We start from the raw sequence: 16,214 nt of genomic DNA, 5'->3' as shown, positions 1-16,214 counted from the left end.
GCAGCTGGGCACGGTGGCTGACACCTGTAATCCCAGCACTTTGGGAGGCCGACGCTGGTGGATCACCTGAGGTTTGGAGTTCGAGACTAGCCTGACCAATATGAAGAAACCCTGTCTCTACTAAAAATATAAAAAAATAGCCAGGCGTGGTGGCACATGCCTGAAATCCCAGCTACTCAAGAGGCTGAGGCAGGACAATTGCTTGAGTCTGGTAGGCAGAGGTTGCAGTGAGCCGAGATCGCGCCATTGCACTACAGCCTGGGCAACAAGAGCGAAAGTCTGTCTCAAAAAAAAAAAAAAAAAAAAATACTGTTTTGCTGAGTTATGCAGGGCTTCCAAGTGTTGATACATTTCACTAATATCTTTCTAAAAACTATTTTTGTTAGTATCACCATAGATACTAGCAGAAAGTCTTTATAAGTATTGGGAAGTTGCAGAACTCACCGTGGTGGATACAAGTTTTCTTCAAACAGCTGTCATGCTTAGTATTACCACAGCAAAAGTACTTTATGCATATCTCCCATTTCCTCATATAGAATAATAAAAAGATGTGCAAATGAAGTAAATTAATTAATTAATAAAATAATTGTTACTGTTTCGTCAAGCATTCTTTAGGTAAAACTGGCTTAAAAAGCAAGTATATGGCAATGAAGAATACAGTTAGTACAGTTTAGTGTTACTGCCTTGAATTATGCTAACAGTTTTATCCATTATTGTTTTTGCGCCATCAGTGTAAATGGCAACAGAGTCAAAAAGTAAAGTAACATCTTAATAATATCATGAAAATAGTTTGACTTCATAGACTCTCTGAAAGGGTCTCAGGGACCTCCAGGGGTCCAAGGCCACACTTCGAGAATTGCTGAACAAGAATAATCTTAAGACTTGGTACATATTGGGTATTCCATAAACTGTAGCTATCATTATTATGGTGGTACGTGACCAAAATAATTTTATACAGTTTTCTACTTCTCATTCTATGATAAGCGGGTGATGATGTTCACAAAGTAATTAAAGATGCTTTTGTGCTTTGTTGATACATTGGTGGTTGTGACTTTTCTATCAGTATATTGGTGCCCCAGGCCGCTTGTGCCTTAGTAAAGGAAAAAGCTCCCTGTAGACTTTCAGGTTCTCAGATATAAAGCACTTGCTCTCCCATAAGGGGGAATCAAAAACTGAGATGGTGTTAGGTAAATTCCTGTACAAATCCAAATGTCTTAGTTCCCTTTTCTTCATCTCTACCTTTTAAAATAATTTTTAGTTTTCAGGGTTTTGTTTGTTCAGTTGGGCCTACTTTATCTGTAGTCTGGACATTATTTTCATTTAATTGTATTAAAGATTAGAGGGCAGTAGTCATTTTTATTAGAGCTGTTTTAGTTAAGGTCATGTTTTGTAGAGAGAAATCCAAATGTAGATAATGTTTTACTCTGAACATTAATATTGTTAAAGGCTCTCCAGTGAATTCTCCTAGAATCATTGTTCAGAGGGAAATAGACCTGCTGTATTTTATGTGGTGCCATATTGACCTTTAGGCTGTAATCAATAGCTAGCTATAATTAGAGAGAGAGAGAGAAAATGGTTAATTTGGTATCTGAAATCTCATGTAGCAGGATTGGAAGACACTTGGAAGACACTTGGAAGTAACAAAAGTCACATTGTAAATTAGTATAACTTTTATCATAAGACTTCATTAAAATTAAATTCAAAAACTATTTGGTGCCTATTAAATGTCAGAGCCAGAGGAGAAGTTAAGTATCAATTATTAGGAAGCATTATGGCATCATGATTAAGAGCATGGACTTTTGAGTCATAAAAATCTAATTCTGTAGCATATTGATATATATACTTAACCTTTCTAAGCCACTGTTTTCTCATCTGTAACATCAAGTTGATAGTCATTTCTTTATAAGGTTATTGTGAAGATTAAATGAAATATCCACTTCTCACAACTTGAGTAAGCAGTTAATAAATGGTAGCTAATTAGTAGTGGTATATTTTATATGCTATCATAATAACCTCCTACCAATTTTAATTCAGTTTAAATCCCTAATATTCCCATGAGGTAGGTAAAATGGATTATCATTATCCCATCATATAAGTGAGGGAACTGAGATTTTAAGAGGTTAAGAGGCTTGTTTACCTACCCATAATTAGTGAGTCCAAACTTCAGCTCAAGCCAGCGATCTTCAAATGCAGGGTTTTTTCACTGTTAACACTTGGTCAGTAAAGATCTTGTCTCAAGTAACAGGGAAAACACATACACAGATCTGCATGACCCAGCAGGAACAGCACTATTCCATCATGGATGACACCCTCAAGTGATAATAAACTGAAGAAATTTTGCATAAAGCGTTCAAAAAAGAACTGTTATTTTGAGTTGAGTCTTAAAGAATTCATTTTTTTAAATTGGAAGAGATTACCTGTTTATAGAAAGCTTTATGTAAATATAGAAAAGTATAAATGAAATAAATTCTGTAAGATAATTTAAATAATTTTGTTTTCCTCATCTCTTCTCCCCACCCCACCCAACCCTAGGCTTTAGAAAAGAACTCAGGAATTTGGAAGCAGGCTATAAATCTCACGAATTCCACCCAGAATCACATTTACAAATAAAAAATCATTTGATAAAAAGGTAACCATATTTTTTTTCCCTAAATACATGTATTATAGGCACATTGTTTATCAGAAGGACATAAATACATATTATTACTTTGAAAGAAATGGGTCTGCAGTATTAAGATGCCTTTCTTATTGGGAATCATTAATAGAATGTGGATCTAAGGATAGAGAGCTTACAAAGTACCAGGTACAGTATCTGATTGTCTATTTCAATCTTCACAGCATTCTTATGAGGTAGATGATATTTTACAAGAGAAAATTTGAAGCTTAGATTAAGTAATGTGACCAAAACAATCGAGCTGAGATTTGATTATAGCTCCATCTACCTAGCAAAGCATCAACTCTCTTTAACCATTGCATTCTAATTCAATTCCACGTAATTCATATGAGAAAAATAATTTGCAATATGGCGTCATTTACCCTCACCTTAGATAACTTAGTAACTATTACCTAAAGGTTATCTTGATTACATTATTTTAAACTAGTATACAGCCAGGTGTGATGTGGTGGTACATGTCTGTAATCCTAGCTACTGAGGAGGCTGAGGCAGCAGGATCACTTGGGGCCAGTTTAAAGCCAGCCTAGGCAACATAGCAAGACCCTCAAATATAATATAAATGTATTTGCAAAATATAATAATTAATATACTATACTGCTACATATCAAAATTTAAGTACTTCTACCTCTATTGCCTTTAAAGTTTGGAATGTTGGTGGGGAGATGTTTTAGAGTACTGTTTGACTGTTAACACTTTCCTCAAGTTCTATATATTGTTACAAATAAATGTAATTTTAGTGTTTTGAGTTGAAGTGAGTTTTTAAAATTATATTTCTAATTATTAGAAATGGAATTATGGTAATGATGGGTGTTTCTGGTAAACACTCACATATTCTGACATAAAGAGTTTGGATTTGGAGAGAGTTGAAAATGTTAATGGTTGCAAGTATCTTTCCATTTTTGTGGTTTTGTTGTAAAAATAATATAAACTGTATTTTGGGAAAATCAAACTACAAAACAAATATTTATTTTCCCCTAGTTTCATATATTTGCATAGGGTGTTCTAGCTTTGTTTTTATTTTCATATTTCAGATCACATGTACATGAAAACAATGGAAAGTTATTTCCCTCATCCAGTCTACAAATACCCAAGGACCATAATTCAAGAGAACATATCCACCAGTCAGATGAACAGAAACTTGAAAAACCAAATGAATGCAAATTTTCTGAGTGGCTTAATATAGAAAATTCTGAGAGAACAGGTTTGCCTTTTCACATTGATAACTCTGCTTCTGGGAAGAGAGTGAACAGTAATGAACCATCTTCATCATGGTCTTCACACCTAAGAACTGTTGGGTTAAAGCCAGAAACTGCTCATCTCATCCAGCAGCAAAATATCACGGATCAGTGTTACTTTGAGAACTCTCTATCCACAGAATGTGTAATTCAGTCAACTGGCAGATCTGATGGGTGTCAGATGCCAAAACTTTTTTGCCAGAATCTACCACCCCCTTTGCCACCAAAGAAATATGCTATAACCAGTGTGCCGCAGTCAGAGAAAAGCGAATCTACACCTGATGTCAAACTTACAGAGGTGTTTAAAGCTACCTCTCATCTTCCGAATCACAGTTTAAGTACAGCTTCAGAACCAAGTTTAGAAGTGAGTACACATATGAATGATGAAAGACATAAAGAAACATTTCAAGTGAGAGAATGTTTTGGCAACACACCAAACTGCCCATCCAACTCCTCAACTAATGATTTTCAGGCAAACTCAGGTGCCACTGATGCATTTTGCCAACCAGAACTAGACTCTATTTCTACCTGTCCAAATGAGACAGTTTCATTAACTACCTATTTTTCAGTTGATAGCTGCATGACGGACACATATAGATTGAAATACCATCAGAGGCCCAAGCTGTCTTTTCCAGAGAGCAGTGGCTTTTGTAATAATTCACTATCTTAGAGTGAAAAAGGACTAGACCTGTGTTACATAATAATCTTGGTTCAAGCTGCCCTTCTGAACAAAGATATAAACCTAGCATACATTCTAATAGATAACTGATAAAATTGACCAACTTTTACTTCTCAGAGGCCATTTAAATATAATAGGAACCTACTGACCAAACCTAGTGATACATAAAAAAAAAGCCCGTGGCATTTTTAAAGTTGTTAATAACTATACATACGTACGTGTATATGTGTATACACATATATAATTTTATGATCAATTTATTAGATATTTTAGAAATTCCCTTTGAATAGTCTTGGCGTGCCATGAAAAATAGAAAATCAGGGAGATATAATAATTCATTTGTCATATGCTACAGTTGAATAAAAATTAATTTGTCCCCCTATTTTGTGGCCAGTAGACTGGGAAATATTAAACTAACAAGTACTCATGTATGGAGATTATAAACTATGCTAATTGAAAAGTACCAGGTGATACTAGCCTGGTACTTTTTTGTCAAAGAATTGCTTTATGAAGAAGCACTTTCTAATGGGTAACCAGAAAAGGGCTTCACCCATTTGTTTTTGACTTCTATGATAGTCACTGCATATGATCCCTTTAAGTGTCTTAAAAAAAAAAGACTTATGAATTGATAGCATTTGGGGAAAAAAAGCCTTATATGATTAACAATTTGTAAATTTTCAAGATCAGATGGAATTTAATTTTGCTCCCAGAACTTTTGTCTTCAGAGTATCTAGTTAAGATAAATTAAGCCTTTGACTATTATAGGTATTCATAAATGCTACTTTAGCCATGTAAGTTAAAAAGTTAAAATACTTAAACTTTAGTGTATTTATCTCGTTACTTTTTTTCTAATTTTGTATGAAATGTGAAAGGTCTTTATTTTGGTTTGGTTTACTTTGGGCTGCTAACCACCAGTGTTAGGAATTAATGTAGGGCCTCCTCTTATTGGGAATGTCACTGTAATTGCCTACATTTTCTTTGCTGTAATATTACCTGCTTATAGGCTGTCAACCCATTTTATCTGAATTTGAAAATCTATCTAGGTTTCCAGATTAAATTTCTACCTTTCATATAGTTTAATTTTAATAAAATGTTTAATTAGAGCATCCTTCCCTTTTATTCTACTTTGAACAAATAGTAATTTTACCCCAACTACTTTTCATGAAGAGTGCTTTGAAAATTAAAGGAATTTTTATTATTATGGTAACCTTACGAGTAAAAATAAGTTACTTTGCTTTATTTCGTTAGTTGTCATTTTATTTTGTACTATGCTGGTAAACTAATTGCGGTTTAGAATAGTTTTATGTTCACTCCCGATAACTGAGAAACAACTAAAGTTTTCCTTACATTCCTAAATGGATAAACCTCATAAATATATTCAATAAACTAGTAAATGTAGCCACTTGACTGATTGCATAAATCGTGTTAAAACATTCTAAAATGTTGTAAATAATTCAATGTGAATACTGTTAGATAAACAGAAAATAATTGCTTATAAAAGTCTAACTTCACCCAGTTACCAAGTCTTGGCCAAATTTTATCTTCTGCCTATAGTTTTTACTAGCCTTTTTTAACTATAATAGTGAGTGATCATTAATTTATATTCTCGTAAGTTAGAAATACTTGAATGCCAAATTAATTTTATCTTTTAAGAAAGTTTATTTTTAACATAATTTTTTAGTATGGAGGGTTTGTAAATAAAGTTTGTAAACCTGTATTTAAAATACCAAAGTTTTTACTTCTTTTATAACATTGTAAAATACTAGAAAAATGGGCTTCAAGTTTTTTAATGGCTTTCACAAAGTTTGTGTAGTTTGTTTTTCTATTTGGTTAAGATGTGAGTTGGAAATGTATTATTTGAAACATTTAAACTAATTTTTGTATTTAACAGCAGTTTGAGATTTGTCTTTTCAACTTAGTTGAGTTGTAGACATCAAATAGCAACGTCCAGTTTTGCCTCTTTTAAGTACTGTCCAGTTGAAACCTCCTGACTCATGTACTACTACACAAACTAGAAACTGACCATTTATTTTTATGTTGATCCAACACTCCAAATACAGATTGATACATATATACTAATCATTTTATTTCATGTAAAAGTTTTACGTGTAGGGTGCCTATTTATTTTTATAGATGTTTTCATCCAGTTATAAGCTTATTGTAACTTTGTAAATAATTCAGCCAACAGTTGTAATGTTTAAAATACTTGCCTTCAGAATGTTATATTTTCATGTGAAATCTATTTCTTCTAATTCAAAAAAATTTTAAGATAAACTGATTTTTAAGTTTATATGATTGGACTTCTCTTTGCATTCATGAACTGTGTGTCACCCTCCCACCAACGTGGATTATTATGGGACATGTTAAGTCATGGGTACTTGGAATTTCACTGATCATAAAATGTTATCTATCACAGGAGATCCTAGGAGTTAAACTCCAGCAAAGTCTAAAGCACAGCTCCTTAGAAAAGGAGTTGGCAAACTTCCTATAAAGATAGAAAATAATTTAGGCTTTGTGGACCATAATATTTCTGTAATAACTACTCAACTCTGCCTTTGTAATGTGAAAGCAGCCATAAACAATATGTAAATGAATGAGCATGGCTGTTTTCCGGTAAAACTTTGTCAACATAGAAATCCAGATTACATATAACTTTCATGTCATGAAAGTCTTTTTTTTTTTTCCCCCATTTTAAAATGTAAAAAATATTCTTAGCTCACAGGCTGAAGTCTCCAAATGTACTCCCATGCCAACTTGTGGACTGAGTATTTGCAGCTCTTTACATCCTAAAACGTTCAGGTTAAGCCCCCTAAGAACTATCCCTTGCAACTGCTAATAAGCCAGTTCATTTCAAAAGGAACTACTAAAACAATCATTTCACTTTATATAAAATGGTGTGAAATTTACAAAAGAATTTATCAGAGTAAAGTCACATTGATTTTCTTCTGATGTCTTTTTCTTTTTTATGTTTTGTTATCTTAGCAAGTTTGCAACTTTTCTTGGTGTTCCATTTAACCATTTCTCAAAAGCCTTCAAACTGAGGGCAATGTAAGCAGTCACTGTACTTGCTATGGCACAGTTTAATGGTAGGTACAATTTCTTATCTATAGGAAAGATTCAGCCTTCATACTGCCACCATTTTTAAAATACCAGTTATAGTCATGTCATATTACTAAGTCAGGGTTCGCCATAGAGAATCAACAGGATATATATAGAAATATATTTATTATGAGGGATTGGCTCACGTGATTATGAAGGCTGAGAAGTCCCACAATTTGCTTTCTGCAGAGAGTAAGCCCAGGAAAGCCAATGATGTAGTTCCAGTCCAAACCCAAAGTTCTGAGAACCAGGGCCCGTGATCCATGTCTGAAAGCCAGAGAATCAGGAGAACCAATGTCCAAGGATAGAACATGGATGTCCCTGTTCAAGCAGAGAGAAGACAGAATTTGCCCTTCCTCTGCCTTTTTATTCCAGCCAGGCCCTCAAGGGATTGGATGATGCCCACCCACAGTGGAGTGGGTGGCTCTTTTTTATTCAGTCTACTGATTCAAATGCTAATCTCTCTGGAAACACCCTCATGGACAAACCCAGAAATCTGGGCATCTCCTAGCATAATCAAGATGACATATAAAATTAACCTTCACACCAAGATCTCTCCATCTTCACCATACTAGAAATTTTCAGAATATCTGGTAATTGTGGTAGTAAGCTGATTTTAGGCTCAGAAAGACAGTATGGATTATGATCGGAAGTCTGTGTGTGACCTAACAGTAAACTATGTGAGAACTGTTAATTACCTCACAATCACACCAGGTAATTTGTTACAATAAAACCAAACTCAGCTATATAAGTAAACATTTATTAGATGAAACAATTAGCAAGCACTGCAGAAAACAGTTCACACAGCTGATTTGGTAAACTCAGTGAAATCCCAGTTCTGTGTTCCTACAGATGTTTCAACCATACCTTCCATAGATGGTTCTCTTTAGGTTGATGTGACAACACCTTAAAAGCATAATTCCTAACTGTATAGTCAGCAATTATATTCCAGACTTGACTAATCCTAAAAACGATTTTGAAAGGTAGGAAGATATAGAGTTTACCAGATCTTATGCCCTGTTTAAAAGGGGAGGGAATGTCCTCAAAATATTTAAGACAATTCAGATATAATGAATGCACCTAATTTAAACAAAAGACCACTTCTACCATTCCTCATTTAAAGCCTTTAGGGCTAACAGGAATATTTTCTTTTTGAGACAGGGTCTCTGTTGCCCAGGTTAGAGTGCAGTGGCCCCATCTTGGCTCACTGCAACCTACACTTCCCGGATTCAAGCAATTCTCGTGCCTCAGCCTCCCGAGTAGCTGGGACTACAGGTGCATGCCAACATGCCCAGCTAATTTTTTTGTATTTTTTAATAGAGACAGGGTTTCACCAGGTTGGCCAGGCTGGTCTCACAACTCTTGACCTCAAGTGATCCACTGCCCTTGGCCTCCCAAAGTGCTGGGATTATAGGCGTGAGCCACTGTGCCCGGCCAACAGTAATATTAGCTACTACAGCTTAGATTAGCTGCTATGGGAGTGTGGCCTTTTTGATTAAATACTAGCTGATCAACCCTAGAATATAAATTCTTGTTTTATAACATTTAGATTTAAATAACAATAAGAATGTAAGCTCCATGAAGGCAAGAATGCCTTTTTGTTTTGTTCACTGCTGTGTCTAAAATAATGCCTGGTTCAAATATTTGTTGAATGAGTAAATATGCTGACTTTGCTGAAGTATTTAAGCAAGTTACAGATATTATACAAATAAATGTTTTGGGCACAAGCACACTTAATGAAACACTAATAAAAAATAGGTTTGAAAGACATAATCCTTCATTATAGGAGGCTCAAGAGTTTAAAAGGAAAAAGGGGGGAAGATACCCAGGTAAGAGGGCATGCATGCTAGCTTTCCAATACTTTGATATTACCTGCTTTTTCTAAGACTGTATCAACCTGTCACCCACCCATAACCTATCTCTTCATAACAGAGTCCAACTAAACCTAAAAATTAAAACTGGAACTTAGCAGCTTCTATGCAATCTAAGAATACTTTGTTCCCTCTCTCAAAATCTTTCCCTGCTTTTGAATAATTGACTTTTGAATTCATAAAATCCTTCCATTATTAACCATCCTATTACTTGCATCATAGTAAATCCTGATCAACTCTTAAAACATTAAAAGACATTACTATATTTCTTAATGAATACACAAGACCTTTAAGTACAAATGCTTTTATATTCAGCCCCTGTAAAGCCATCAGATGTTTGAAAGTTTTTAAACACGAACCAAAGGGTTTAATTTTAAGAACTTAGCTAGGAATGGGTGAAATCCTACCCATTTAATAGAGTTCTGCAAATTAGTAACAAAGTGTAAAATGAAAGGAAGGGTCCCTTGGAGATGTGAAATTCTTCTATTGAGAGTCCTGTCTTCTTTATTCAAGAAGTTTGTAGCCATTTTCAGAATTCACTCAAGAACCAACTTCTTAATTTAGGTATCAGCGAACAAGTCTGTAAAAAGCAAGTATTTGTCAGCAATATGTGCTTTATCTTCCCAGTTTTTAACACTTTATGCCTATTTACATATTGATAAAAGAAAAAGCCTAGAGCATTTCTTGTAAGGCCTCTATTTTCTATCCAGAGCTGAAAATTCAGGTCATAAAAACAAACACACACACACACAAAACCCACTGTATTTGAGATTATCAGTCTCTACCAAAACAGGGAGGGAGAGTAAAACTCTCCCTTTACAAATGGCTTGACAGAGAATTTTATAAAAATCCCTATCCCTTTTGCCATCCTCCCATTAATCCCTCTCACTCCCCTGCTCCCCCCTTTTTTTTTGAGATGGGTTTTGCTTTGTCTCCCAGACTGGAGTATAGTGGCACGTTCACAGCTCACTGAAGCCTCAACCTCCCCAGCTCAAGCAATCCTCCTATTTCAGCTTCCCAAGTAGCTGGGACTACAGGCGTGAGCCACTGTGCCTGGCCCTCTCTGTCTTCTCTAACTTACCACACCATCCAAGAAATCAGACAGTGAGGCTTAAGACACCCAAATCTTGGTGAAAATATAGGATGGCGGTTGGGGGTGCGGAAGAAGTGACTGCCTATCAAGAAGTGAGAATTTCAGAAGTAACTCATAGGCATGGTGACTAAGAGGAGTTAACAGTGAGTGAACAATCAACTCCAAAGTCCAGGAGAGCTGTCTAGATGGGCTACACTGCTCTTCTCCCATAGGAGCCCTGCTTCATCTCACTGCTTCTCCTTAGCTTGTCTCTTACCACCATCTCCATTTGGTGTCTGCTTCCTCCTGCCCTATTCTCTTAAGTTCCCTTCCTTTACACTCTGCCAGAATTGTCTTTTCAGAGCGAGTGGCGATGAAAATGGAGAGCATGGGTTTTACAAGTAAACTCTACAGAATTTTGTGACTTGGTGTTTTAGGATATGTGGATGTGTGTAAGAAAAGGGCAAAGTGTCTCAGGTTTCTGGGAGGTAACGGTGGATAAAGTTGGCGTTTACTGAAATGGTAACACTGCAAGGCAAGTAAATTTGGGTAAGAAGCTGTTAAGAGTTCAGTTCTGGACATGTTTAGTTTGAGACAGCTGCGTGGTCTGCTCATGGTTAAACAGCTGTATAGTAAAAATAGCTTTCGCTGAGCACTTACTACTGCCAGGCAACACGCAAATCACTACAATCTCAATCTTCACTACACCCCTATGACCTGGGTTACTAATGGTCCCAAATGGTAGATGAAAAAAATAAAGCTCCAAAAAGCGAAATAACTTCTCCAGTCGCTTCATGGTGCTGCAGGAACTCAAGCCTAGCTGGTTTCATTCCAAATCATGAGAAAATATGACGCCAAGTTTTCTCCACACTTCTTTGGTGACTCCCACGGACGTGCTAAAGAAAGACATTTTACTCCTAGTCCTTCTCCCCCACCCACCCGACTGCGCCACTCACCAGCTGTGTGATCTTGGACATATATAAACTCTGGAATTCAGTCCCCTCCCCGCCGAAAAGGGAGCAAATGATCTCTAAGCTCCTTACCACCCCAATTTTGCATTCAAGATACTCACCATGGCAAAAAATACACAAAGAGAAACACCACCACATCGAAAAGGATGAAAAGCCAGAGGTCCAACCAGTAGGAGTGTTTGGGAAGCCCATTTGCCCCAGACTGAGGCCTCACATCGAGGTTCTGCCTCCCTCCCTCGCTCAAGCCTCGCCGCTCCCGGAGACCATCTCGACCATCAACACCCGGTGCGTCCACCTCCATCTCGCTCCTGCAGCTTCGTAACAACCCTAGAAACCGAAAATGCTTAAGTTCCCGGACTTTGGTGTTCGCCGCACCGGAAACTGAGGGGAGTCCGACCGCCTGCGCAGTCCGCCGCGCCCCGGGTTCCGGAATGCACTCTGACCCTACTCTCCCCAGCGCGCAGGCGCCTGGCTCGGCTTTCCGCTGCCTCCGTGACCGCGGGCATGAAGCGCGGCTTCCGCCTTGACCCTAAGTCCATGGGACCGCCTACTTCTTCCTCGCGGCGTCCCAGGCCGATAGCTGGTTATTCAGGTTTCTTTGGAAGAAATACACTCTCGTCCCACTGAAAGGCCCGGTCCAGTCAGGTGATGGACTCCTCCCTGAAACTGCCCAAGGTCACCTCTCCTATCCCTGTATTCCGTTTGGATCCTTATGCCAACGTGTTAGGAAGGCCCCCTCTGGTGGGTTTTGTACTGTCTCTAGCATTTTACACTTAATATTTAAACACCACCAATGAGGTGGACGTCCTACTCACGGGACTGAGTTTCCAAACGGGCCAGAGAGCAGCACGTGAGCATTTTGCAGGTACTTCAAGGAAGTGGGTTTAAGAATAACCTGGCCGCGCCCCCCTGTAATCCCAGCACTTTGAGAGGCCGAGGCGGGCAGATCACCTGAGGTAAGGAGTTCGAGACCAGCCTGGCCAACATGCTGAAATCCCGTCTCTACTAAAAGAAAGAAAGAAAAAAATACAAAAATTAGCCGGGGGTGGTGGCAGGCGCCTGTAATCCCGGTTACTCGGGAGGCTGAGGCAGGAGAATCACTTGAACCCGGGAGGTGGAGGTTGCAGTGAGCTGAGATCGCGCCACTGTTGCACTCCAGCCTGGGCAACAGAGTGATACTCCGTCTGGGGGGGAAGGGGGGTGGGAAGAATAACCCAAAGGTTATTTGACTTTGAGTGTGAGCCTCAGCAAGAATAGAATGCTAGCAGGAAGAAAATGACCCATACTGCCTGGATTTTACCTCGTGGGTCCAATTTCAAATATTCTGTTTCTTGTCACATTATGATTCCTGAATTGTTCAGAAAATACGGTTCTCTTAGTGCGTAGTAAATGGAGATAAGACTGTAGTTGTGTTTTTACAAAGTCATTAAATCGTCGTAAAACCTCTTTGAAGGGGCAGTACTCCATTTTATAGAATTAGGAAATGAGACACAAAAGGAGTGAATTGTCTAAGGTTACTAAAAAAATTATAAAGCCTAGAATTAACTCCAAATCCACACTCTTAAAGCTGTTCCATAGCTTCCTAACCTTGCTCCAATTTGCTTCCAAACCAATTGCCAGGTTTTAGAGACAAAGATAGTATATGACCTTTCAAGAAAAATGCTTTGTAGATTCTGGGATGAGAGGGCTATTACCTGAGAATTAATTAGATTGTGTGCTGTAATGCAGATTGTCTGGTGGTAGTAGACAAAAAGACCCTGGGCTTAAGTAGCATTGAATCTTTACAAAAATTAGGAAAGGCAAATAAACAATTGCCCCTACCAGAGATGGAAGCATTCTTCTTGCTGACAAGGTTGGATCAATTACTCCTCGTTATTGAGGTAGGATTGATAAAAAATTATTGGGATTATTAGTGTTGAAGAAGCATGACATAAACTGAACAGGTCTTGAAATGGTTTTAAACTTGTCTTTGGCCCAGAGTCACAATGCTCATCATGAGGGGATGTTGATAGTATGATCTGATCTTGAGTCAGGAACGTCTGTCAGACTTGGAAGAGCAACTAATGCAAATAAGGAGGGGTTATTTAAACTAAATTCAGTTGAAAGATTCTATTTCCGACTTTACCCTTGTAAAAGTCCCACTGATTGTTGATTATTCTACATTACAGAAATGAGTTTAGAGTGTGTTGTGGCTGGTTTTGAACTACTGGCCTCAAGTGATCCTTCTGTCTTGACTTCCCAAAGTACTGAGATTACAGGCATGAGCCACCTCGCTCAGTTGGCATTTGCCATTATCAAAGCAATTTAAATTTTAAAAAGTACTGTACTGAAATCCAGGTTCACTGTCAGTCATGCAATACCTCTGCACTTGTCCAACCACCTTGAACTTTCTACTTCACATGTTCAAGTGAAAAATATGCACCAGGGACTACAGATTGAATCATTGCACTGCAACCATGATCCAACACTTCCATAATTCTGTCAGCATAATTAATCTGATTGGGCTGGGGTGGAGAAGGTGGTGTATGAAAATGCTATAACCATCAGGCCAAAGACAGCTAAGTGTTTTTAAGAAGATGTTACAGATCTTCTGAACTTCAAGTGCAATAAGTTTTCAGGAGGCAGATGATGATGAATTTTGCTTTAACCTGAGGGATAATGCAAATTTTTCGTATGCAGCTCTCAAGCCAGTATGCCCATGTGATAAAGCATCCTCATGATCATCCTAGGAATGAAATTAATTTTATAGAATAACCTCTCCAACAGTGGAGAATTTGGTTACTGTAATTTTCATCTGGAAATATATCTGTTTATCTTAAATTATTCTTTCTCATCTTAACTTCATCTTTTCCTCCTTTTCAAATTGAGTACGTGTCCTAACAACAACCCTGTTGATTGGTACCACAGGTTATTTCTCCATCTTCTGGGTCATTTTATTTATTCATTTTGTTGTTATTGTTCTCTTCAATTCTTTTTTTTTTTTTTTTTTTTTGAGACGGAGTCTTGCTCTGTTGCCCAGGCTGGAGTGCAATGGTGCGATCTTGGCTCACTGCAACCTCCACTTCATGGGGTCAAGCGATTCTCCCTGCCTCAGCCTCCTGAGTAGCTGGGATTTCAGGCGCCTGCCACCATGCCTGGCTAACTTTTGTATTTTTAGTAGAGACAGAGTTTTGCCATGTTGGCCAGGCTAGTCTTGAACTCCTGACCTCAGGTGATCCGCCTGCCTCGGCCTGCCAAAGTGCTGGGATTGCAGGCATGAGCCACTGCACCCAGGCTGTTCTCTTTCATTCTTACTCCTTTGTATATCTTCGATAGTTTTCTTTGTTTAAGAGTTGTACTATCTGCTGGGTGCTGTTGTTCACACCTGTAATCCCAGCACTTCGGGAGGCCAAGGTGGGTGGATTGCTTGAGCCTAGGTGTTTGAGACAAGCCTGAGCAACATGGCGAAATCCCATCTCTGCAAAAAATAGAAAAGTTAGCTGAGTGTGGTGGCACACAGCTGTAGTCCCAGCTACTCAGGAGGCTGAATTGGGAGGATCACTTGAGGTCCAGGCTGCAGTGAACTGTGATCGTGCCACTGCACTTCAGCCTGGATGACAGAGCAAGACCGTGTTCCCTCCACGCTCTAACAAAGAAAGAGTTGTACTGTCATCATAACTAGGTTGCAGCTTCTCTTTTATCTTCATCTTGGCCTTAGCAGTTCCCACCTTTATACCCACTATTAATTTGGCTCCACTCTACTCAGCCAACCTGGTGCCCAGGAAACATTCTTTGCTCCAGTCAGAGTGCTTTCTTCCATCTTCCTCGTGGAAACTATTCTCTTGGCCTCTGGGCTTTGGTGCATGTTTTTCCTGTTAAACTGGAGTGCTTTCTCACCTGTCTAAATCCTGCTCATCCTTTGGGGCCCAACTGAAGTGCCAACTTCATAAAATTTCCTTCACTACAATTCACATTGATCTCTCCATTCTTGGTATTTCTAACATACCAATTGTGAAAACTTCACATTTGACTTGTCTCCACCTTCTGTGTCATGTTTTCTTCTTGGAGAGAGGGTTATTTTCTCAAGATCAAGGCAGTGGATGAAGTATTTGTTTCCATAGTTTTTTGCCTTCCTTTGGCACCTATTATTTCCCTCTACATTCTGTAATGGCCTCCTATTAATGTGGCTATTTATTAGACTGGTCATCTTTCAAAATTTCCCTAACTCTGACTCAAAAAACACTGAAATTTTCTTGATATTGTCTGGCACATTGGCTTGCTTTGTAGCAATTTTATGTAAATTTTCTCCCCTGTTAGAGTATTAAGTTTTGTTCATTTGTTTTGGGACAGGGTATTGGTCTGTTACACATGCTGGAGTGCAGTGGTGCAATTAGAGCTCATGGCAACCTTGAACCCCTGGGCTCAAGCAGTCCTTCCACCTCAGCTTTCCCAGTTGTTAGGACTACAGGCACACACCACCATGCCAGCCTTGCTTTTTATTAATGTTTATTTTTGTAGAAATGGGTTTTCACTATGTTGCCCAGTGAAACTCTTGGTTTCAAGTGATCCTCCTGCTTCATCCTCTCAAACTGCCAGGATTACAGGCATGAGACACTGAACCTAGCAATTATTAA

The 16,214-nt window shown here is 38.2% G+C and overlaps 2 protein-coding genes across 4 annotated transcripts in view; one reads left to right on the top strand and one right to left on the bottom strand.

The window, feature by feature from the left end:
* The window catches only part of USP53 (ubiquitin specific peptidase 53), a 71,969-nt gene extending 65,091 nt beyond the window's left edge, over positions 1-6,878 (top strand). For 2 of the 3 annotated variants that reach the window (XM_030815751.1, XM_030815750.1), the window contains 2 exons: positions 2,533-2,629; positions 3,706-6,878. In XM_030815751.1, the coding sequence (XP_030671611.1) occupies positions 2,533-2,629; positions 3,706-4,579 (971 nt within the window). In that variant the 3' untranslated portion in view covers positions 4,580-6,878. The remainder of the gene's footprint in view (positions 1-2,532; positions 2,630-3,705) is intronic. The other variant, XM_030815752.1, reaches the window with a different exon arrangement.
* Positions 6,879-8,433: 1,555 nt separating this feature from the next.
* On the bottom strand, positions 8,434-15,787 carry C7BH4orf3 (chromosome 7b C4orf3 homolog). The gene is made up of 3 exons (XM_012507781.2): positions 15,583-15,787; positions 11,703-12,123; positions 8,434-10,138 (listed from the first exon to the last, which is right to left on the bottom strand). Coding segments are annotated over exons 1-3 (627 nt in total). The 3' UTR covers positions 8,434-10,137.
* Between the last annotated feature and the right edge of the window lie 427 nt (positions 15,788-16,214).

The sequence above is a fragment of the Nomascus leucogenys genome, chromosome 7b, assembly GCF_006542625.1.
Source record: "Nomascus leucogenys isolate Asia chromosome 7b, Asia_NLE_v1, whole genome shotgun sequence".
NCBI classification, from domain to species: domain Eukaryota; kingdom Metazoa; phylum Chordata; class Mammalia; order Primates; family Hylobatidae; genus Nomascus; species Nomascus leucogenys.
Note: the sequence above shows the minus strand (reverse complement) of the source record. Positions and strands in the feature narration are given on the sequence as shown.